Here is a 22955-nt window from a genome sequence, read left to right on the forward strand (position 1 = left end):
AAATGCGATCAATTGGAGAGAAAAAAAGAATACTGCTTTTTATTACAAGGGTGAGAAAGCATGGTAATACAGTTTTAATCTCCTTATCTCAGAATGCAATTTACACTTAACTGTTTCCTGAGACGAGAAACATGTCCAATGAGGGAAAAATAGATAGAATATGCTGAAATTCCTTGAACTCTTGAAATCTGATGTTAACACTCTGAATTATACTTTTTTTCCCTGAAAATAGATCACAGAGTAAATACTGATAAGTTCTTTCCCATGATCAGTTCTCAGGGGTAGCTTGAAAGGTCACATCCCCAGGATAAAAGTTGGTTGTTGAGAATTGAGGGCAGATGGAATTGTTTTCACTCCGTGTAGAGAGGTTTTGGAATTCTCTTCAGCAGCATGTTGTGAATATTCAGTTGTTCATATTTCGTACTGGGATTGAGAGATATTTGAAGACCGGAGAGATCGCTGGTTGTGGGGATTGTGCAGCAAGGTGGTGCAGAGAATCTAGTATGATCTTGTTGAATGGTAGAGAATGGAGGCAGGGGACAAACGGAACACTCCTGTGTCTGTCTCGTATGTTCTGAGCCCATGTAGCCCATTTTACAGCATTCTGTCGCTCTGTGTACTCTCAATGTGTTTGAAGTGACATCACTCCCAGCAAAATAGGTTCAGAAACATTGTGTTCCTTTAAAAATGTAAGACATGATGATAGATATTTTAAGAAGTAGCTGTGTGAATAATGAACTTGAGCAAAGTATTTTTGCACTTTGTTCTGAACTATTCATCAATTGGAAAAATATTCAGAGGAAGAGTGAATAAGAAAAATATGCATTGAAATTCGACAGAAGTATGCTTCACCACAAGAGGCTGAGGACATAATAATAAATTCCTGAGGAAAGGACTGTATTATGTGGAATTAGTCTTGATTAGTTAATACCTTTACCAACATGTCTCTACACAAATTCTATTTCAAAATGTCATTTCTCGATGAGAATATGCTTTTCAATTTAGAACGGGAGCCCTACAAATACTATATTGAAAATTACTGGATGTTAATTTAAGATTATTTTGAGCAACTAAAGATTAACACTGTCTTTTTTTCATAGATGGAGTCAAGGATTTCATTTGCATTTCATTGCTTTCCAAATTACATTTTCTTTGTTCATGTACAAATTTCAGTGTTTATTTTTGAGAAAAACGAACAAAATCAGGACTGCTTAAAAGAAACCAGAGCTTCCTTCTGAGAAAATGTTGAGACGCTCTGAGACTTCTACACGTTGAGAATATCATAGACCATCTAAACCACAGACTAAACTTGCCTTTTACCTTGCAATTTCCTCTAAAATAAAACAATTTTAATTAGCCGTCTGTTCAAGGATATTCAGTTTAAATAAAACTCAAAATAGTCCTTATGGTAGCTATTACAATGTGATATTTCAACATCTGCTTTTCTGTCATTTTGAGTTTAAAAATAAAATTGTTTCCTAATCCCTTGAGTTGACTGCGGGTAGTTATTTTTCGATTTTGGCATTAAAGCGCAGTGTTAAATGGTTTCCTGACTCTGTTGCAGATAATTGGTAACCTTGGGCCTCTGGAATTGATCCTCAACACACCCAGTCACCACAGAGTCCATCATGGTGAGTCTGGCTTGATAGAATGGACTTCTGTCTTGTAAAATGTGTAATATTTCCGGCTGTCTGGAAAACTGTCAGCAAACATCTTCCACCTTATTTTTTATTTAGTGGTTTTGAAGAGATTACTAAAATAGATTGTATCAAAGGAATCAAATCTCAATGGTGGAATAATAATCTTTCTCAAGAATTTTATGTTTAAAGGAAAAATTACGTTTGGATTACTTTGTTCTGAAATTTGTGCGAGAGGTAACCAGTTGTGCATGAAATTGTACATACCAGAATTGTACATGATTCATCCTGGACAAAGGTAAAGGAAAACATGACAGACAAAATAAAAGAATTGGTTTAATATTGTCTAAAGTCAATAGTTCTTCCTGTGAAACATATCATTCCACTGACAATATTTATGCTAATAACGCAATATTTATGGGACTTTGCCTGACCAGAGTCATATAAAGCTGGATCGTGACTTCCTGACTCTTATACTCAATGCAGGACCTACGAAAGCAAATATAACGAATGCCTTCTTAAACACTCTATTGACTTGTGTTGCCATTTTCAGGGAATTAGGGACTTGGAACCCAAGACCTCACTATAAATCAATGCTATTAAGGATCACGCCATTAATTGTATATTTTCCCCTTACATTTGACCTCCCAAAGTGCAACACTTCACACTTGCTTGGATTAAACTTCATCTGCTGCCATTTCTTCGCTCATTTCTGTAGTTGATCTATACCCCACTCTATACCTTGAGAGTTTTCCTCGCAGTCTATGACCCCAGCAATATTGGTGCCATCTGCAACTTACTCACCAATAGTTAGATGACATTTTGGGTCATAGAAACATAGAAACATAGAAACATAGAAAATAGGTGCAGGAGTAGGCCATTCGGCCCTTCGAGCCTGCACCGCCATTCAATATGATCATGGCTGATCATTCAGCTCAGTAGCCTGTACCTGCCTTCTCTCCATACCCCCTGATCCCTTTAGCAAAAAGGGCCACATCTAACTCCCTCTTAAATATAGCCAATGAACTGGCCTCAACTACCTTCTGTGGCAGAGAATTCCACAGACTCACCACTCTCTGTGTGAAGAAATGTTTTCTCATCTCGGTCCTAAATGACTTCCCCCTTATCCTTAAGCTGTGACCCCTGGTTCTGGACTCCCCCAAGATCGGGAACAATCTTCCCGCATCTAGCCTCTCCAACCCCTTAAGAATTTTATATGTTTCTATAAGATCCCCCCTCAGTCTTCTAAATTCCAGCGAGTACAAGCCCAGTCTATCCAGTCTTTCCTCATATGTAAGTCCCGCCATCCCAGGGATCAATCTGGTGAACCTTCTCTGTACTCCCTCTAAGGCAAGAACGTCTTTCCTCAGGTTAGGAGACCAAAACTGCTCACAATACTCCAGGTGCGGTCTCACCAAGGCCCTGTACAACTGCAGCAGAACCTCCCTGCTCCTAAACTCAAATCCTCTTGCTATGAATGCCAACATACCATTCGCTTTCTTCACTGCCTGCTGCACCTGCATGCTTGCTTTCAATGACTGGTGCACCATGACACCCAGGTCACGTTGCATCTCCCCTTCTCCCAATCGGTCACCATTCAGGTAATACTCTGCTTTCCTGTTCTTGCCGCCAAAGTGGATAACCTCACATTTATCCACATTATATTGCATCTGCCATGCATTTGCCCACTCGCCTAATCTATCCAAGTCACTCTGCAGCCTCCTAGCAACCTCCTTGCAGTTAACACTGCCACCCAGCTTCGTGTCATCCGCAAACTTAGAGATGTTGCATTCAATTCCCTCGTCCAAATCATTAATATACACTGTAAATAACTGGGGTCCCAGCACTGAGCCTTGCGGTACCCCACTAGTCACTGCCTGCCATTCCAAAAAGGACCCGTATATTCCTACTCTTTGCTTCCTGTCCGCCAACCAATTTTCTATCCACCTCAACACTGAACCCTCAATACCGTGTGCTTTAAGTTTGCAGGTAAGTCAGGACTCTTAGTCAAAATAGAGAGTCATGGAATGATATAGCATGGAAGCAGAGCCTTCGGCCTACCAGGTCTGTGTCACCCACAGGACATAATGACATAGACTGCACCAGAGGTCAGGATTGAACCTGCATTTCAGTTGCTGTGAGGTAGTAGCAGTTCAGCCTGCTGCTCTACTATGCCACAATTGGACTTGCTTCACAATTAATTCACAATTATAGCATCTCTGAGATCCACTGACATGTCAAAAGTGCTTTTTTATAAACATTTAAAAAAATTTGGATGCAGATATTCAACAGGCCAAGCAGCATCGGTGCAGGGAGAAATGGTGAACGTTTCAGGTTGATGAACCTGTATCAGACTGGGTAACCATAAAAAAATGAAACAAGTTTTCTGCGAACTGCAAATTTAAATTGCCTGAAAAGAGAAGGATAATACAGGTGTCAGGATTGGGGTTACAAAACTATACAGATAGTTTCCACATTTTCCGAGATTTTAAATAAAGTACATTATGATTCAGTTTTCTGGACCTTATCCCTGGAGGTTGAAAACATGTTTCAATCCCTGCCTGTATGAGAACTTAAGTCATTGTTCAGCTCCACACCTCAATGGAAAGCCTGATTCGACTGTCAAAGACCCTGCTTCAGACATTGCACAGAACTGCCTTGTTCAAAATCTCTGGATTCAAATTCCATTAATGTGGATGTGGAGTCTGAGCTAATTCTGCAATCCGTTTGTTGCTATGCCTTTGTTCAAATATGTATGATGGTTTTCCAAAATCAGTACAAAAGCAGTTTCACGCCAAAAATTTCTCAAATGGAAGTGGACCTATTTGCCCCATTATATCTCCCTGTTAGAAAAGGTATTAGTATTCTTAGTAATTTATTTATTCATGCATAACCTTGATTCTTTCTCTTCTTCAAATGACCAATTTTCCCTTAACTTAAAAAAGCAACGATCTGCAGCAAACATTCCACGCTCACGTAATGCTGTGTGTTTGAATACTGTTTCACCTCAATCAGTGATTTTCATTTGATGATTTTATTGCCAGTGACGCTCCGATCAGCGAAAGTGCCCTTGCCCTGTTTAATATCGATCTATATTATTTAAAAAATCATATTTAATCCTGCTGCAACTGTTCTTTTATTGTGGCGTAGGAGCACTTGAATAATTGTTCACAGAGTTAACCCATTTAGTGCATCATGCCTGTTGTGGCACAGCAAGAGGTATCCAATTAGTCCTTCCTTGCTCTTTTTCCAAGACATTTAGGGCAGCACTGTAGCGCGGCAGTATTGCTGGCTTACATCCCAGTTTTGACCCTGACAGCGGGTGCTGTCTGTATGGAGTTTACACATTCTCCCTGTGACCTAGTGTGTTTTCTTTGGGTGCCTCCTCTTTCCTCCCACATTCCAAAGACGTGCATAATTGGCTTATGTAAATTATCCCTAGTCTGCAGGATAGAACTGGTGTTCAGGTGATCATTGGTCTGCACGGACTTGGTGGGCCAAGGGGGCTGTTTCCACACTGTATCTAAACTAAACTAAACTAAACACCATTGTATGAGTTAGTAAGGTCACTTTCCAAGTTCTACTATCTTCAGTTACTTCATTCATAAACTTCCGTCCACCATCGGATCAGAAGTGTGGATACTCATTGATGGTTACACAATGATTAATTCTAGATCACAGCTCCTCAACAAATAAACCAGTACATACCTATAAGCAGCGAGACTTAAAGGACATTCAGGCAAGTGGCAAGGAAAATTTCTGCTACGAAGGTGTTAGACAAAGATCATCTTCAAGAAGTGGGACTAAAGCAAAAATCAAACTGCTGGAGGAACTCAACAGGTGAGGCAGCATCTGTGGGTACATCTGTGGAGGGAAGTGGATGGTTGACATTTTCACATTTTGGTCCAAGGTGCTTCCTCTGGACTGAAAGAGTGCAGGGGACATAGCCAGTATAAAGAGTTGAGAGGGGTGGGATAAGTGCTGGCCCCAGTAGATGGATCCAGGTGAGAAGGGGTGAATTGGTGGATGGAATAAAATGGGGGCGAGAGAGGTGGAGATATATCCGAGGCTGGGACATGATAGGTGGAGGTTGAAGATGATGGAATCTGATGGGAAAGGAAGGTGGAGTATGGGACCAAATAAGGAAGATGTCGTGGGTAGATGGGAAGAGTGGCGGGAGGGAACCTGATGGGAGGAGGGTGGGGGTGATGGGCAAATGGGGTGGGTGGGGAAGAATCTGGTTGAAAGGGAATAGCGTGTTGTGAGAAAGAAGAAGACAAGAGGAGCATGTGCTTGCATATAGGTCCCAAGGGGAAGCAAGTTATCTGAAATGAGAGAATTCAATGTTCTTGTTGTTGGTTTGCAGACTACCAGGGAGGAATATGAGTTGCTGTTCCTTTTTGTTTAGTTTGACCTCACCCTGGATTTGAAGGACAGGTAGATGGAAATGGGGTGGAGAATTGAAATGACTAGCAACCAGGAGCTCGAGTTGGCCATGATAGACAGAATTCAAGCGCTTGGCAAAGCAGTTGCCCAGTCTACGTTTGCTCTCAATGCTGTGGGAGAGGTCACATTGGGAGCACATAATGCAATTGGTTAGGTTAGAGCAGGTGCATGTGAATCTCTGACTGTCTCACCTGGAAGAGCTGTTTGGGTTCCTGGATGATGGTGAGGGTGGAGAAGTAAGGACAGGTGTTGCACCTCCTATAGTTGCAAAAGAAATTGGTGAAATCATTCCAGCACCCACGGTTGGAGTCCCGAAGTCAGAGGCCTGGGCCCCGGGGTCGGTGGTCGGATCCTCAGGATCAAGAACTACAGAGGGTGAGGGGCTACAAAAAAAAAGGTACTTTGTAACTTTGTCGCCGCCCTTGTGGTGACTCTTAGGTATGCAAAAACATAGCATCTCACTGTGACTTGTCACATGTGACAATACAAGTAACTCATCTCAAGTGCTTGCGATGGGTAGGTAAAGGAGAGATGAGCATACTAGAGTGTCACAGAGTAATCCTGCCAAAAGCAGAAAGGGTTGGAGTTCACATTGTCGCTGCCTGAGCTGTCAATGGAAGATATACTGGATACTTAAAAGTTGAGGACTGGGGCTGCAAACCTGCATCCTGCAGATTACCTTCATCTGGCCTCAGCTACATCTGAAATTGGGATACCCAACAGAGGTGCTAATCATCTTAACAATATGATTAGTGTTGACTAAAGAGCTGGCAGCAAGATGCCTGCACTGGCTCAAACAGGCACTGGCTAGTTGTGCACCAGTTTGTCCTTTAGTATTACATTTATTCCTCGATATTTTGCTTTCCAATTACAGGGAACTCTTCAAACAATCTCTTCAAGTTAAGCTGTTTGCCTTTTACCTGTGTTCACATCTCCTATTTCTATAATTGATAACATTCCCAGTGAGTATACTTGGATTGCTGTAATTTACTGAAAGAACCTTTTCTAAAATTTGTTAATGGATTGCCAACTTTTCACAATCACATGGCACATTCAAATATCTTGACAAGTTGGTCATTATTCAAGAGTATTTACGTGGACTCTTATCGGGCTATAGGGATGTCATGGCCGAACGCGTTCTTATCAGACTTGTTTTTCCTAGCATGGTTGTTTCCATCAATAATGCAAACCTTGACTGATTTCTTTAAGGCGGAGTGAACATGGTTTTCCGAAAGGCTTGTATTTCCAAAAGGAAAATCATGTTTGACAAATTCCTTAGAGTTCTTTGAGGATGAAATGAACAGGATGGATAAAAAGGGAGCCTGAAGGTAGATTCTATTAGGATTTAAAAAAATGCATGTGATAAGGTATAACATGCATTATACCTGTGAGGTTATCCACTTTGGCGGCAAAAACAAGGAGGCAGATTATTATCTCAATGGTGTCAGGTTAGGTAAGGGGGAAGTGCAGCGAGACCTGGGTGTCCTTGTACACTAGTCACTGAAAGTTGGCGTGCAGATACAGCAGGCAGTGAAGAAGGCTAATGGCATGTTGGCCATCATAACGAGAGGATTTCAGTATAGAAGTAAAGAGGTTCTTCTGCAGTTGTATGGGGCCCTGGTAAGACCACATCTGGAGTATTATGCACAGTTTTGGTCTCCTAATTTGAGGAAGGACATCCTTGTAATTGAGGCAGTGCAGCGTAGGTTCATGAGATTGATCCCTGGGATGGCGGGACTGTCATATGAGGAAAGATTGAAAAAACTAGGCTTGTATTCACTGGAGTTTAGATGAGAGGGGATCTTATAGAGACATATCAAATTATAAAAGGACTGGACAAGCTAGATGCTGGAAAAATGTTCCCAATGTTGGGGGAGCCCAGAACCAGAGGCCATAATCTTAGAATAAAGGGGAGGCCATTTAAAACTAAGGTAAGGAACATTTTCACCCAGAGAGTTGTGAATTTGTGGAATTCTCTGCCACAGAGGGTAGTGGAGGCCAAATCACTGGATGAATTTAAGAGAGAGTTGGATAGAGGTCTGGGGCCTAGTGGAATCAAGGGGTATGGGGAGAAGTTGGGCACAGGTTACTGATTGTGGATGATCAGCCATGATCACAATGAATTGCTCGAAGGGCCGAATGGCCTCCTCCACCTATTTTTTATGTAACATTAAAGGTTACTGCACTTGAGTTTTTCAATGTCGTGGTAATGTAATTATAGTAAGTGTATTAAGAATCTCATTGCTGGTAGTCGTGAGCAGAGGGAGAAGCCTCTGCAGGCTGATGTCTTCAGTTTACGAACATTATGATTTATGGCTTTGATGCAGCAGTTGCCAACAGTGTCTTGCGACCATGCATTGCACAGGGTGCAATTAGCAACCTCCTTGGGCCATGGGAACCTCCACGTAGAGACCCATGTACTGCCAACTCTCTGCCAGCAATTCCCCAGCCTCTCATTTACAGCTTTCTGTCCTCCTCCTCCTCTTGTTTTCTCTCTGCAGATGTCTTTTGTGAGTGAGCTCTTGTGACAGTAATAACTTGTTTCTCATGATTCAGCGTACGGATGATGCAACAACCGCATGATTATTGCACTTGTTAAATTTTAGAGGAAGAAAGCATGATAATATTTATATTCACAGGAATTTAGAAGGATAAGGGGGGATCTTGTGGAAACATATAAAATTCTTAAGGGATTGGACAGGCTAAGTGCAGAAAAAATGTTCCCATGTTGAGGGATTCCAGAAACAGGGGTGATAGTTTAAGAATAAGGGGTAGGCCATTTAGGATTGAGGTGAGGAAACAGTTTTCACCCAGAGAGTTGTGAATCTGTGGAATTCTCTGCCACAGAAGGCAGTGGATGCCAATTCACTGGATGTTTTCAAGAGAGAGTTAGATATAGCTCTTAGGGCGAACGGAATCGAAGGATATGGGGAAAAAGCAGGAACGGGTATTGATTTTGGATGATCAGCCATGATCATATTGAATGGCGGTGCTGGCTTGAAGAGCCAAATGGACTACTCCTGCACTTATTTTCTATGATTCTACATATCAAGGATGCCATAGGTGAAAATGTAGCACCCAGTGAGTGAAACAAAAATGGGTGAAATCCATTTTCTAAGAAAAAAGGATACAGGTGGATGGTAAACATTTGTTACGATTAGAGTGTAGATGAGACTTATTCTACAGTTCTTTCTGATACTTTTGACTTTCTTATTGAAGGAAGGAAATGGTTATTATGAGCAGAGTGCAAGGAAAGTCTAATAGCATGATTCCTGAGATGTCTTATATGGAAAGGTTTAGTTTAGTTTAGATACAGCGCGGAAACAGGCCCTTCTGCCCACCAAATCCACGCCGACCAGTGATCCCTGCACATTAACACTGCCCCACACACTAAGGACAATTTTTAAATTTACCAAGCCAATTAACCTACATAGCGGTACGTCTTTGGAGTGTGAGAGGACACCGAAGATCTCGGAGAAAACCCACGAGGTCACGGGGAGAACGTACAAACTCCGTACAGACAGCACCCGTAGTCAGGATCGAACCGGGGTCTCCGGCGCTGCAAGGCAGCAACTCTACCACTGTGCCACCGTGCTGCCCCATGCTGCTTAACCACATTAAGCAGGTTGAGTGTCCACTCATTGGGGTTTAGAAGAATGAGACATGATCTCATTGAAATATATGTTCTAAGCGGAAGGCAGGGCAGATGCAGAGAGGATGCTTTATTTTTTCATGGAGGATCTACGAGCTTGGTTTATTCTAGAAATGAGAAGGAATTTATTCCCTCAAAGGCAGAGACATTGGAATTATGTACCCTGAGATCTGTGGTGATGGTGTAATTGAAAACAAGGTGGAAATTGAACGTTTTTTGGACTACAGGGAAGTTGAACGTTCTGGAGTCCAGCAGGAAAATGGGGTTGAGGGCAAGATAGTAGGCCAGTATCATGGCTGTGTTCAATTTAGCCTTAATAATGAATGACTGCAGGTTCGAGGGGCTTAATGGCATGCTGCTACTCCTAGTTCTTTAGTTTTTATGCTCTAATCCAGAACAGAGATGTTAAATATGATTTAAGATATATTGGTTGAATGGAAGGAGTCAAGAGGTAGTTGTGGAAGTTGTGGAGGGTTGTTATTTTTATGGGAGACCTGTGACCAGTGGTGTGCTGCAGGGGTTGGTATTGGGTCCCTTGCTGCTTGTTTGTACATTAATGATTTAGATGGCAATTAAGTTAACATCGGTAACAATTTTGCAAATGACACCAAATTTGTGGTATAGTCGACAGTGAGGAAGGATATCTAAGTTTGCAACAAGATCTAGATCAGTTGGAAAGGTGAGCCGAGGAATGGCAAGTGAAATTTAACTTTGACAAGTGCGAGGTTTTGCACTTTGGTGTGTCAAACCTGGGCAGGACTTGCACGGTAAATGGAAGGAGCCTGAAGAGTATTGCAGAACAGAAAGATCTGGGGGCACAGGTGCATTGTTCCCGAAAAGCGGTGAGTCAGATGGACAGTGTGGTGAAGAAGATATTTGGCGCACTTACCTTCATTGAGAAGGTATTAAGAACAAAGGTTGAGACATTATGATGCAGTTGCATAAGTTTTTGTTGAGATAACACTTATAGTAGTGGTTGCCCAGCTAGAGGAAGCGTGTCATTAAGTTGAAAGGCTGCGGAAGGCTCGAAGGGCCGAATGGCCTACTTCTGCAACTATTGTCTATTGGAAGAGATTCACCAGGATGTTAGCTTGCTTGGAGCTTGAGTTATAGGAAGAAGTTGGAAATAGAAGAAGATCCAATTATGACTTAAAAAAAATATTTGGACAGATATATGGATTGATATATGGGTGTAGAGGGCCATGGGCTAAATGCAGGCAAATGAGACAAACTCAAAATGTCATCCTGGTCAGCATGGACAAGGTGGGCTGAAGGGACAGTTTCCCTGCTGTATGGCTCTATGATTATATCAGAAGAAGCGATGGTGTGAAAACAGTTATGGTTCTGGAATAACAAGATGCCAGAGTCATCCTCGTTTAATCCAGTCCACGGCAGTCCTTAAAAGAATGAACGCAAATTTTAAGTGATAATTTTTTTTTCTCCCATGTTTAACATTAGATTATTAGATTAGAGATACAGTGCGGAACCAGGCCCTTAAGTCCAACGGGTCCACGCCGACCAGCAATCCCCGTACACTGACACTATCCTGCACACAAGGGACAATTTATAATTTCTACCGAAGCCAATTAACCTACAAACTTGTATGTCTTTAGAGCATGGGAGGAAACCGGAACTCCCAGAGAAAACCCATGCAGTCACGACGAGAACGTACAAACTCAGTACAGGCAGCACCTGTAGTCAGGATCGAACCCGGGTCTCTGGCGCTGTAAGACAGCAATTTTACTGCTGCGCCACCATGCCATTCTTACTCGCAAAGAATCAGTGATTGATTTTTTTTCTTAGTTATGTTCCAAGTTATTTGCAAACCAAATGTGAATGAGCCAAATAAGCCATGAGTCCAAGTCATGCAAAAATAATCTTTATGTTTCACCCAATGCTGTTTTTCAGGGCGAAATCCATACTGCATTGACAAGAATTATGCTGGAACTCTAATTATTTGGGACAGGATTTTTGGTGAGTAGGTGGAATTGCTTTTCTTTGGTAGACTAGTTAAAACAAATCCATGTTTTTTTTTACACACAGCAGGGTGCGAAGACACTGATTGTTATTCACTTCATAAAAGTAGGTTTGCATACATCATCTGTTAGGACAAATGAAAACCACAACCTCAGAAAAAAATCCTTCTTTCTGAAAGCTCTTATGAGCCATAACAATTGACTAGCTTCTGGCATTGAAGTATAATAGTTGTCTGTGAAAACCCCTGTCTGTTCGCTTCCTGCATCGCAGTTCAGTAGATTTTATTTTCCAGAAAAAAAGGAGAACGGATATAAAAACTCCATTAGGGAGCATTCTCACGGGGGACATTCCCATAGAATTTCCAGAGCAGTCTTAAGGCGCCCGGAACAGTCAGTGGTTCCGCACTGGGTCACAGAGACACCACACCTGTTAAATCAACATTCTCCAGTCAAAAGCTCCACCTTACTCGTCTTTCACATGGAACAAATTTAAAGTGAGAGTATTACCGGAAGAAGAACAAATTTGTGAGGGGAAATATTAAAGATAAGAATGGAATGGTTAACTCCAAAATGGAGACTAAATGAAGTTCTATTCCAATTAACAGCCAACCTTTAACTGTGTTTCACCTGATGGCTTCATTTTGTCCTATCTCCCAGATATAATGTCATTAGAAGAGACCAGTGCCAATAATTCCCTTGTACAGCCTGTTTACATGCTTTAATTTTTTTAAATTATCTTTGATCTGTATCAGGGGCTTGGAATTCATCAACAAAAAGTTTTTTTATCATTGACAGAACTTCTTTAATTCCTCCTGAATTAACATGAAGCAATGTTTCATTTTACTACTTTATTGTGGAAATGGTGATTTGTTAAATGATGTTCAATTTTACAACAGAATGAAAAACTTGTATACAAGACTCATTGTGTGAGCAAATTAATAATGAGAAAGGCACTGTTGGAGCTATTTGTGTTTACTAGCTGTCTTAGCATATTATATTATTTTGTATCCTGCTGTATTATTTTTGGACAGGGGGGTTGTCGTGAGATGAGTACATATATGGGTATATGTGCATATATGGACTGGGAGGAGCCAGAATTAGGAGTATAATTGGGAATGCACTGACATAATGCTTCAGATGTCGAGAAGCCATGGCTAGATACAGTTCTTAACAAATCTATGACGGGAGAAATACTAATCTGTTTGTATTACTACTTCAATAAAAGAGCAATTAAACTGAAACGTCGTGAAGATCTCTCGGTTGTTGTTTGCGCCAAGAATGATCACTCATTCCTTTCATGACGTGGCGACCAAAGGAGATGACTTGATGGTAAGGATCGAAGTTGCCACTATAGACACCAAATTGTTCCTTTAAAATTGGCCTCTAACTGACTCTTTTGGTGTTCTGCCACCAAATTTTTGAAAAGGCCCTTCTTCTTTAATGAGCAAAGATAAAGAACTCAAACAAAAGTGTTAGATATCTTACCAAATGGGTAAAATTGCACACAAATTATAATTTGTGTGTCAATTACATATCGTGCATTTAAATTCCATCTTAACAGTGTAACTGTAGGTGAAGCTCTTTGGTTATACTATTTGCCTATTAGGGCCAGGTTCTACTGATAACCTTCAATAATGCTACTTGTACAAGCCAAAGAATTTCAAATCAGTACAGTTCATTTAGTGTGTCAAAAATCTCAATTAGCTCATTTTTTTAATAAGATCTTTCAGTGAATAGTTTTCTGCATGATGGTTGTAAATCTTAGAATTTATTTTCTTTTGTGTTATTCTCACAACAGCTGGCTGTGACTAACATTATTTATCTTTACATTTGTTTAAGTCTCTTCAAAAACCTATCTTAACCAGTTGGCTACTTCAGCTACTTAAACGTTGATCTTTTTTCACAGAAGTTTTCACCTCTGTCTGCATTAAACACGTCAATAACTTTGAGCCTTGTTCATTGGATTCCTGCATTTGCTGATTGATGCAAAAGTCAACAACAGTTTGCAACTCTTTCACATCTTTAAATTTAGAGAAAAATCTCAAGGCGCATCACTTTAAAGATATGGAAATAAAAATTGTAATGAAGAATGTGACAAAAATCATGTCAGAGTTTTTTTTTAATGAGGATCATAGAGGTGAGAGAAGGTTATAGACAATAGACAATAGACAATAGGTGCAGGAGTAGGCCATTCAGCCCTTCGAGCCAGCACCGCCATTCAATGCGATCATGGCTGATCACTCTCAATCAGTACCCCGTTCCTGCCTTCTCCCCATACCCCCTCACTCCGCTATCCTTAAGACCTCTATCCAGCTCTCTCTTGAAAGCATCCAACGAACTGGCCTCCACTGCCTTCTGAGGCAGAGAATTCCACACCTTCACCACTCTCTGACTGAAAAAGTTCTTCCTCATCTCCGTTCTAAATGGCCTACCCCTTATTCTTAAACTGTGGCCCCTTGTTCTGGACTCCCCCAACATTGGGAACATGTTTCCTGCCTCTAATGTGTCCAATCCCCTAATTATCTTATATGTTTCAATAAGATCCCCCCTCATCCTTCTAAATTCCAGTGTATACAAGCCCAATCGCTCCAGTCTTTCAACATACGACAGTCCCGCCATTCCGGGAATTAACCTAGTGAACCTACGCTGCATGCCCTCCATAGCAAGAATATCCTTCCTCAAATTTGGAGACCAAAACTGCACACAGTACTCCAGGTGCGGTCTCACCAGGGCCCAGTACAACTGTAGAAGGACCTCTTTGCTCCTATACTCAACTCCTCTTGTTATGAAGGCCAACATTCCATTGGCTTTCTTCACTGCCTGCTGTACCTGCATGCCTCCTTTCATTGACTGATGCACTAGGACACCCAGATCTCGTTGAACCCCCCCTCCTCCTAACTTGACACCATTGTTGGTGGTTAATGAAAGGAAGCCCAGAACACCACTGTGGCTGCGACTTGAAAACTAGAACAGCAATCTACCTGTTTCCCTAGAGTGCTCTCCAGCAAAGGAGGGAGCAATAGAAAAGCCTTTTGGCATGTTAATACTGGTTGATAGTGACTTGTGCATGTCAGAGTTTTGCAGCCAAGGATCCTCTTCTTAAAGCAAAACCACTGACATAGCTGCACATTGCTCAGTTAGCATTTTTTCACAGGTCCAAGGGATATGTCTGGTTTTGATGTATTTGCACAAGCTTGACACAGTTCCAAACAAGCTTGCATTACGCATGCAACAGTATCTTAGAACCCTAAGAATATACTGTAGAACATTGAGTCTTCAATCAACCAATGTTCACTTTTCTACGAAGATAGACACAAAAAGCTGGAATAACTCAGCAGGATGGGCAGAATCTCTCTAGAGAGAAGGAATGGGTGACGTTTCAGGTCGAGACCCTTCTTCAGACTGACAGACATGAACGGGAAAGGGAAACGAGATATAGACCATGATGTAGAGAGATATAGAACAATGAATGAAAGATATGCAAAAAAGTAACTGATTTAGGAATTTATCTTTCCTACTCTATAGAATCAGGCAAGACTGATACATGCATGGTGAAAATAAAATCCTCCTCACCATTATTTTTCTTTGATTGTACAGGAACCTTTGAGCCAGAAAAAGAAAAGGTCATCTATGGCTTAACTCACCCGATCAATGCATTTGGACCCTTCTGGGTGCAGGTATCTATATATATTTAATTGGGAGCAAGCATTTATTCTATCATCATGTCTTATTTAATATCTTACACTATAGTGTTGAACCATTTATGCCATACTGTGAGGCAAGAGTCATTCCCTTTCAGGCAACATATTTTGAACAGAATGGATATTTTAACATGAGGGTTGAAAACCTAACCTGTTTTCCGACACCTCACTTGTGTCTAATGATGGTTCATATATATCAGCCAGGATCCTTCAATTTATTCTCTAACTTCCCACAATGTCCTTGGATATATTTGATGAAATCCAGGTGATTTATGTAGCTCTAAACATTTTAGGATATCCAGTACTTCCTCAGCAATAATACAGACTGTCCTCAAGACATCTCCAATGGCTTTTGCAAGGTTTATCATTGTCATGTTTTTATCCACAGTGAGACAGCGGCCGCTCCCTTGGATGCCGCCCTGACCCCTATCATTGGCTGACAGGCCAAGGGAGGCCAATCCCCAGCATCATTGGTAACAGCTGGGTCCAATTAGCTGATTTTGGTTTGGCCACTTGAACCTTGTCAGCCTCCTCAGGAGAAGGAGAAGGAGAAGGAGAAGGAGAAGGAGAAGGAGAAGGAGAAGGAGAAGGAGAAGGAGAAGGAGAAGGAGAAGGAGAAGGAGAAGGAGAAGGAGAAGGATCTCCATCTCCCAGTTAGCTGACACCGGTTTAAGGAGGACCTAGCCACTGGGACAAACCCGAGATGATCAGCACCACCGTGTGGTCAGAACTGAGCTGCTGGGAAAAACCCTAGACAGCCAGTATCTCAACTGAGGCCAAGACTGAGTGGCCAAGACAAGCCTGAGATACCAGTGCCTCTTCCTTCCCATGGATGACAAGGGGGATGTGTCCATACACAGAGGCAAAGACTGGGCTGCTAGGATAACCCAGAAACGCCCAGTACTACCCCTTCAAACATCCAAGGAATTGCAGGGCATCATTGGGTCCGCCAGCTCCTGCTCTCAAGGCAAGGGTGAACTGTAGGGAACAGCTATGCCTCCTCCTTTGAAGACCAGGACTGAGCTGCCAGGACCAACCTGAGATCACCAGCATTACCTTACATGTGCCCTGGTGGCAAGGGACAGCACCCATGCACCATGGATTTTCCTGCCACTGTAAATAAAATATATACGTGAGTTCACCCTGCTGTGCATGTTGGTGTGGTCTCTGCTGAGCGACTCTGCCATTCAGCTAACCTCTATCTATGCCAGTATCTTCCCTCTAACACCACGGGCTTTCACCTTCTTTAGCAGCCTCACGTGCGACACCTTATCAAAGGTCTTCTGAAAATCCAGATAAACAACATCCACTGACTCTCCTTGATCTATCCTGCTAGATATACAGCATGGAAACAAGCCCTTGGGCTATCATGTCCGCGCTGACCACCGATCAACCCTTGCAATCCTACACACACTAGGAACAATTTACAATTCTTACAGAAGCCAATTAACCTACAAATCTGTACATCTTTGGAGTGTGCAAGGAGAACGTACAAACTCTGTGTAGACAGCACCTATTTCAGTTTTGAACCCAGGTCTCTGGCACTGTAAGGCAGCAACTCGACTGCTGCACCACTGTGATTCCCAAAGTATTCTCAAAGTATTCCAACAGATTTTTCAGGCAAGATCTCGCCTGCACAAAACCTTGCTGACTTTGGCCTATTTTATCATGTGCTTCAAAGTATTTGGAAAGCTCATCCTTAATAACGGACTTTAAAATCTTAGCAATCACTGAAGTCAGGCTAACCGGCCTATAGTTTCCCCTGTGTGCCCTGTCCTTCACTCGAAGAGGAATATGCATACCTTGAACTCTCACAATCGCATTTTAAAAAACGTCCTACTTTCTGGGCTTCCATTATTGGTCACAGCACAGGTGGAACTCAGTCATGTTGAACTGAGGCCTGTGTGTTCCTTGTTTCTGGTCCCTCAGCTGCATGCCGGCCTTGTTTGGCATATTTACTGTGACATTGTTGGAATAATGGAAGTGTCCTCTGATGAAACAGATAAGCGCTTTTCTTTTTATATTAATTTTAATTAATATGAATGTTTATATTGTGATTATAACAGTAATTATGCATATAAATATATTATTTTAATTCAAAATATCAATTGTTTAAATCTGTTTTATTTGGTTTGAAGTGTTTCTGATTATTAGATCCAACCTGCTTCAGGGTTTGAGGCCATTATCCTCACTGGGTAATCCGGCATGCTCCTGCTTCACTTAGAGTCCAGTGGTGGAGCCCAGGTGAGAAATCACTGTTGGAGCCACCGAACAAGTTCAGTGCTTACGCATTCACAAGAGAGTCTTGAACTTGTGGCATTTCGCATGAGCTAAATTCCAGCAACTTGCAGTAAAACTGCTGGCATTTCCCAAAGTTCCAGGTCATTAATTCAGGACATCCATTCACGCAGTTTCTGTTACACTTGTATATATTTAACTAGCCAGAGAGGCTGATTGGCCACCCACTTTATTGTATTGTTGTTCACGGGTTTTATTTTGCAGCAATATTTGACCACTTGAATTGGAATCCATCCTGCTAAATATATTGACATGAAAGGAGTCACAAAACTCTTAAATTGAGTGATGCATTCTGCAGCCCTCCGTGCTGTGGCAAAAGTAACTACTGACCAGCACCTATTTCCCCATCAAACACAAATGAAAACAGATAATGGAGCTGCCTCCATCCACCCATATTTGCATCAAAGCCAAGGTTCCTGGCAACAGGATCTAGAAATCCCACATCATGTTTGGTAGCATCTAAGGCGGGAATGAATAGGCAACATTTCGAGTCAGGATCCTTCTTCAGACCGCACACAATAATTTCAATCATCTAAATAAGTTAAGAAGATCAAATTTATAGATTAGACTTTCAGTCTCCACTTCCCTGTTCATGAGAAGCCTCTTACAGAACATGTTCTCAATGATATATTGCACTGGTAATTTGTTGTATTTCTGTCAGTATATTTATCTCTTCGTGAGAGCAAGCAACAAATAAAAGGCTCGTAAGAGTCACAGCCAGGCATGATGAAAAGAGTAGAAATATCTAAAAAAGGATTATAATAATTAAACTGTGACCATCTTTAGCATGGGTAATAGTGGAAGTATGAAAGAATGGCACAACATTACCATATTATGTCTTTAAAGGTGTGGGCTACCTAATCCATAATTTCAGTGGTGCTGGTACAAGTACTCGAGCCAAGTCTTGTGCCAGTTGAAACCCTGTGTATGGCAACTGGATGGTATTATATGCTAGTTATCCTGCAAGTATATTGTGTAGAACTAAAAATAAATCAAGGCTTCAATCAGTATGGAAAGCTCTACTAATACAAAGAACAAATATGACACCACTTGTTTAACACAATCTAAAACAATGTTCATAAAGGGTCATGTCCCGAAATGTCACCTGTCCATTTTCCCCAGATGTGCTACCTGCCCCACTGAGTTACTCCAGCATTTTGTGTCTATCTTCAAAAAAACAAGTAGTGGGCCGGGCCGGCAGGTCAATCACAGGTCTTATTATCTCGAGTTCTCGATGAATAACAATCTGGACACCTGCATTCAAATCCCCGTTTTATCCACACAGAATCTAAATTTAATTAAAATGTGGAATTGCAAAGAAATCAATGACCCAATTGTTATTAAGAACACACTTGGTTCACTAGTGCCTTTTACTCACATTTGATGGAGTGTGACAAACTTGGAGCCAATGGGCATCAATGGTTGCAGTTCTTGGAAGTCAGTTGTCCCTAACCCAAGGCATCATTGCAGTTCCTTGTTCCTTGTCCTACAGGAGTTTCACAAGCAGTGTCCAGGGTTCAATCCACTCTTAGCTGCTTCATCAATGACATTCCGGATAAGGAGAGTGCAGTAAAAAGGTGCTAAGGTAAAAGATTGGTGATTGGTCTTATTGGATGCTGGAGCTGACACAAGGGAGAAAATGGCCAATTCTTGCTTCTATTCCTTATAACCTTGTGTTTTATATTGCCAGACCTTTGTCATTGATAATTCAAATCGTGGAACTCCTTACCCAAAAGCACTGTGTAGTTTCTTCACCAGGAGGACTGTAGAGGATCCAGAAATCAGCTCACCTCCACCTGCTCAAAGATATCTTGGGACACACAATAAATCCTGGCCTTGTCAGTGAAAATGCACTGAAAAATGCATTGTCCTGAAAAATGAATAAACAGAAACTCGTAGAATACTTCAGAATATACATATCAGGGCTCTCTGGGGAGTTGAGACTTTATTATGCAATGTGCTTGTGTGCGTTGTTCTGCAAATCTGTTTTCTTTCTCTGATTAACGATGTGTTGTTGCATTTTGTGTGGGTTTAATATAGAAAAATAACACAAATTCTCAAGCAGAATTTTCTCCAATTCCCTGTGAACAATAATCTTGTCAAGAATATTGATGTAACAGTTGAACAATAATCCTGCTGCTTTCTGCAGACTGAAAAGAGGGGACAGGGGGAGGAATTTTGGATGGGAATTTTTTTTTTAAAAGTGCAGATTTTGTGTGTTGTCTCTGTTATCTTTTTTTTAAAGTAAAAAAAAAATTTTTTTTGAAAAGCATATGTACAAATAGAAATAAAAGACACATTTGTTACAGAGTTCTTACATAGCTTCAATTTTTAAAATTTTAAAGAGAGAAAATAAAAAATAAAGAAGAAAGGAAAAAAAAAAAAAAAAAACCTATAAACTATTGGGAAGAGAGAATAAGAGGATTAAAAAAAAGATATAACTATAAAAATTAAAGGGAGTAGATCCGGGAGACAATAACCACAGTTGTACATCCAACCCTTAACTCAAGTTTCAACTTTTAATTTAAAATTTTTATTTTAGTCCTGTGCCAAACCCATTTACTTTTCTAAAAATACAATAAATGGAGACCATATTTTAAAAAATAACTCAGGTTTGTCAATTAAGGCAAATCTTATTTTTTCCAAATGCAGGGTCTCTGTCATTTCCGTAGTCCACATTTTAATTGTGGGGGTTATTGTTTTTTCCCAAAATTTAAGTATTAATTTGTTCGCAGTTATTAGACTGTAATCAAGAAAATGTACCTGACTTGTTGTAAAGTTTGTAGTATGTTCTGATAATCCTAATCTGTTATCTTTTGACCAAAATCTTTGATCCAACATCCTGTCTGATGGTTCAGTCTAGATGGCAGCTGGGTTGAGATATTAGGTTGTGACTAGATTGTTATCGGGGTAGGTGTAGTAGTTTTGGCCATCTTGGGGAACTGATCGTGATATTACAGGAAAGGGATCTTTCAGAGATGCTGGGAGTTAAATCTGACATAATCTTACTTTGTGAAATTTTGATGTTTCTTTTATCCTTAGTTCCATCATCTAGTTTACATTTGGAAGACATTTTGGGCTACCCCTGGCATACACAACAAAATTTCAGTCATCATCAATGGACCTGGATGGGAGCCAGGCAAACCAAGACTTGGTTGCATTGAAGATCATCCCCTGGTATGTAACAACAAATAATACTTTTCATTCGATTAAGGGAAGGGTAGGCGCTGGAATCTACACCTGACACAATTAATTAATCCCTTGCCAGCTGTATATATTCATTTTTTCCAGTTTATATATTTCAAAAGAATTATTTCTGGATCTAAAAATGTCCAATCTTAAAATGTTGATAATCTAGCAGTTGTTTCAGTTTATTTAGGATAATTAGAGGAATGGTGTGAAAGCTGAAGATTATCTTTTTTTATATGATATCAATGTGTAGGTGGAAGCTGTAGGCAAGTAAAGTAATATGCATAAAGCTTTTGTTTGATCTATTGAAAGCAATTGCTGGAATCAATCAGCAAGTTCGGCAGAATTTGTGGAAAGAGAAACATAACTAATATTTCAAGTCAAAGGCCAGTTGTTTTGTTTCAGTCAGCATAAGCATGCCAGTCTGCTTTGCCAGTGCATTTTATATATTTTTTCATTATTTATTTATCTATTTATCTTTGATCCCAGCTCTCCAAGGGGGAATTTGCATAAATTGAAACTTAGAGTTCATCAAGAACAAAATAAACCAAGCAATGTTTCAATAATTCTTTGAAAATAAATAAATACATATTTTGTGGGGAAATTCATCTTTGGTTACAAATGCTAAACATTCATATAAGTATTGGCCATCAATATTCATTTCCTGGGATTCGTTACCATTGAAGATGGTGGAATCAAATTTTGGGAGTAGCACTTACAGTTTTTTACTGTTTAACTTTTATACCAAATAAAAAAGATGGTGGCTACAAAACATAACCATAACTTTTTATGAATCTTTTTTATAAACGTCTGCCCTTAATTTTCCTAGGAATTCAAAATTACAGTGTAAATCCTGCAGAAATCTTTGGGGCCACATGAACAAATACAGGAACAGATCATATTGTTGATTTGGTTATACGTCTAATTGAAGGCATCAGTTCAATATGTGGGCAGCGGTCTTGCATTTATGCTGTGTGCTTACTTAAAAATATGAACAAATCATTGTGCAAACTATTTAGCGTAAGTTTTTGTGTAAACTGCTAACATTTTAGTATACATTTGTATATTAGTTTTCTTGGGTTGATTCATTGTTTCCAAATACACAGGACAAGATGTTAGAAATCCAAAGTGGCAAATGTCAATTTGCTCCCGGTGGTGATGGGAGGCTTATGCACTCACTTATGCTCCTCCGATGTTGAGAAAGGCTAGGCAGACACGTCATTGGGGTTGTCAAGTGGGCACCTACTTTCATCGACGTTTCGCTGATTGGACCCACGACGTCTCCAGTAGGCTCAGGAGTGCATTCTGATGTCCCAGAACCACCCCCCTCTGCATCTGCCTGGCCGGCTTATTTGGGAGACCAGATGGGGTCTTTCCTCTTCAGCCAGAGCCACTGGCTACTCCGCTCTGCCACCTGTGATGTTTGGATGGATATTCAATCTACTTTAGTTTAGTTTAGAGATATGACGTGAAAACACACCCTTCGGCCCATGGAGTCCATGCCAACCAGCATCTCCGGACACGACCACTATCCTACACACTCGGATCAATTTACATTCTTTACCAAAGCCAATTAACCTACAAACCTGTATGTCTTTGGAGTGTGGAAAGAAACCAGAGCACCCAGGGAGAACATACAAACTCCGTACACACCCATTAGTCAGGATTGAACCTGGGTCTCTAAGGCAGCAACTCTACCGCTCCACCATTGTGGAGCCTCGTACATATCTAATAATACCAAGAAGATCTTATGACACTTCTCCAAGGAATCGTGTGGAGTTACTTCACAACAAGTCCACTGTTCACCCCAAAAACACTCTTGACTTGATCAAAGGTAGGTTTTGTTCAATAGGTCATTTAGCTCATAGCTGTTGTGAAGTTTTGGATTTACCAAATTGATTGGTGTATTTGAATAAAAATCAACAGTAATTGTAGCGAAAAAAGCAATTAGCCTAGAGTGATACAACAAGATTACAAAAAGCTTTCTGCAGTGTTCATCTCTTTGTTCAATGTTCTAGGAGATGAAATGCCTGTCAAAATAACTGTGAAATGCTAT

The 22955-nt window shown here is 40.7% G+C and overlaps 1 protein-coding gene across 1 annotated transcript in view; it reads left to right on the top strand.

Moving 5' to 3' along the window:
* Window positions 1-22955, top strand: part of agmo (alkylglycerol monooxygenase) — a 260731-nt gene that overhangs the window by 174149 nt on the left and 63627 nt on the right. Inside the window, exons 6-9 of the mRNA XM_078428926.1 lie at window positions 1565-1631; window positions 11644-11709; window positions 15309-15388; window positions 20753-20887. Of these exons, the coding sequence (XP_078285052.1) occupies window positions 1565-1631; window positions 11644-11709; window positions 15309-15388; window positions 20753-20887 (348 nt within the window). The remainder of the gene's footprint in view (window positions 1-1564; window positions 1632-11643; window positions 11710-15308; window positions 15389-20752; window positions 20888-22955) is intronic.

The sequence above is a fragment of the Rhinoraja longicauda genome, chromosome 2 (genome assembly GCF_053455715.1).
Source record: "Rhinoraja longicauda isolate Sanriku21f chromosome 2, sRhiLon1.1, whole genome shotgun sequence".
Lineage (NCBI taxonomy): Eukaryota > Metazoa > Chordata > Chondrichthyes > Rajiformes > Arhynchobatidae > Rhinoraja > Rhinoraja longicauda.